The following is a 2,166-nucleotide window of genomic DNA, read 5'->3' as shown; positions in this document are numbered from 1 at the left end:
CTTGGCTCTTCTCCATGCCGAGGAGCCCTTCCTGCAGGGCGCTCAGGCTGGGAATATCCTTGGGCACCTGGAGACCCAGAATCTTTCCGTAACCATGCAGGAACTCAACCAACCTTAAACAATTGGAGAAGGCCAAACCCGAAAGCACCAGTCCCGGTATCCGTGACAATTGTGGGAGGGGCTACAGAGGGAGAGCGAGACAACTCAATGAGTAATTGAATAAAAACCATCCCAGATATGACGCCACACACATAATTGCCAAACATTCAGCGACACACTCAGAAGAAACCGTAGTAGACTAGTTTAAGCTCCTCAAATGAAAGTACTATCAACATTATGTATTATTGTGTGTGTGGAGTGAGAGGAGCGGGAGAAGCAAAGTGGGCATTTTCAAGACCCGGACTACATGCTCACACAAGGGATTGTGGGATTGACGGGATCAGAGAAAGCATCAAGACTGTCCAAAATGTGAGAAATGCTCTACTTTTAAAATTGTGTGGGAGTTTCTAGAGAATTCTTCAAATTCGAAAAATCTTCCATCTGCGTAATTACCGTCAAGCTGTGACAAGCAAAAAGCAACATTTTTGAAGCCTTAGTTTCCATTTCTCAAGCATTACGCTAGTAAGACTACAAAAATTTTTTATATATATATATATATTCACTATTAACTAAGAGTTTCCCCTCAATAAACTCCTAATTTGCTGCTTGTTAATAGCAGCAAATAACTATTAACAAGCAAATAACTATTAACAAGCAAATAACTATTAACAAGCAAATAATAATAGCAGCAAATAACTAAGGTAGTTAAGTTTAGGTATTGGATCGGGTTAAGGGGTCTAGAATATGGTCATGCAGAATAAGGCATTAATATGTACTTTATAAGTGCTAATAAACTGCCAATATGCTAGTAATATGAATGCTAATAAGCAACTAGTTAACAGTGAGAGTTGGACCTTAAACTAAATGGCGAATTTCAGGATGAATCTACTGCACTTGTGTCGAGCACCAATAAATGTAGTATACTTAGAAAATTCCAGTGTTTTTTTGTTTTTTTTAAGTGTTCAGCTGTAGGCGCACGTTAAGCATTTCAAATCAAAACTGAAGCATACTTTAGTCTTTAGTGCCCTTCAGACCCTTAGGTTGTAATCGTGTCACACAACATCTCTTTTAGTGTGGAAAGACAAATCAAGTTACTCTGGTCAGGTCACTATGCTAAACTCTGGCAGTCATTGCTTGGGTGAATAACACTGTCTTGGTGACCTGGTACTTTAACTGGAAAAATGAACCCAAGAAAGTAGAAAGTATCAAAGTGGCTTCCAAAGCAAACTTTGCTAAGTGAGGAATCTCGTGTTTTACGTGTGAATCCCTCAGCACAACACGCTCACCGTGTGGTCGGGGAGACACATGTCCTCTGCAGGCTTCTTCATCTCCTCTAAGATGATCTGCTGTCTCTTCCTCTCCTCCATTCGTCTCCGAGCCTGCGCCCTCCGCTCCGCCTGCCTCTTTGCTGCCAGTGCAGCCTGCGCTTCGGCCTCCGCTTGAGCCTGGGCTTTGGCCAGAGCCTTGGCTTTGCTGCGGGCCCGGGCCACTTTCTTGATGGGACTGGCCATCTCCAGGTCCAACGCTTCTGCTGCTGGTGGTACTGCGACCTTCTTCCTGCGGCCAGGCTTCTTGGGCCCCTCTGCGGCTGAGAGCGGGCTTTCAGATGACTGGATCTGAGTCTGAGACCGAGACTGGTCTTCATCATCCTGCTCTTTGGCTTTCTCCAACTGCACAAACACAATAGAAAACACAATCAGAGCTCAGAGAACTGCGATTTACAGCTACGAAACTAAAATGTTGTAGTCAAATAAATGGGAGGAGTAGAGTGGACATGTGCACATTTCGTATCTCAGAAGGTGGGCCTTCATTTGATACAGGAACTATTCGAGCCGTTCATGCCAGACTGGGGAGAGAGGTGTTGTAATAATGTAAAATATGTGAAGAATAATGTGTTTTTCGAACAACCTAGTATGAGAGCCTGTTCTAGTACACCCCCAAAACAAAATCAAGACTTTGTAAAAGAGCATAATAGGACCCCTTTAAAGGCGATTTTCTTAATATTTAGATTTTTTTGCACCATCAGACTCCAGATTTTCAAATAGTTGTATCTCGGCCAAATATTGT

The 2,166-nt window shown here is 42.9% G+C and overlaps 1 protein-coding gene across 1 annotated transcript; it reads right to left on the bottom strand.

Moving 5' to 3' along the window:
* Positions 1-6: 6 nt before the first annotated feature.
* On the bottom strand, positions 7-1,769 carry LOC107739422 (bromodomain adjacent to zinc finger domain protein 2A-like; the record flags this gene model as incomplete). The annotated part of the gene is made up of 2 exons (XM_016551522.1): positions 7-181; positions 1,386-1,769. Coding segments are annotated over 2 exons (559 nt in total), but the record flags the coding sequence as incomplete, so codon positions are not given.
* Between the last annotated feature and the right edge of the window lie 397 nt (positions 1,770-2,166).

Source organism: Sinocyclocheilus rhinocerous, unplaced genomic scaffold (genome assembly GCF_001515625.1).
Source record: "Sinocyclocheilus rhinocerous isolate Xijiao unplaced genomic scaffold, SAMN03320098_v1.1 scaffold22273, whole genome shotgun sequence".
Taxonomy (NCBI): domain Eukaryota; kingdom Metazoa; phylum Chordata; class Actinopteri; order Cypriniformes; family Cyprinidae; genus Sinocyclocheilus; species Sinocyclocheilus rhinocerous.
The sequence above is the reverse complement of the archived record's forward strand: the minus strand, read 5'-3'. Positions and strand labels throughout refer to the sequence as shown.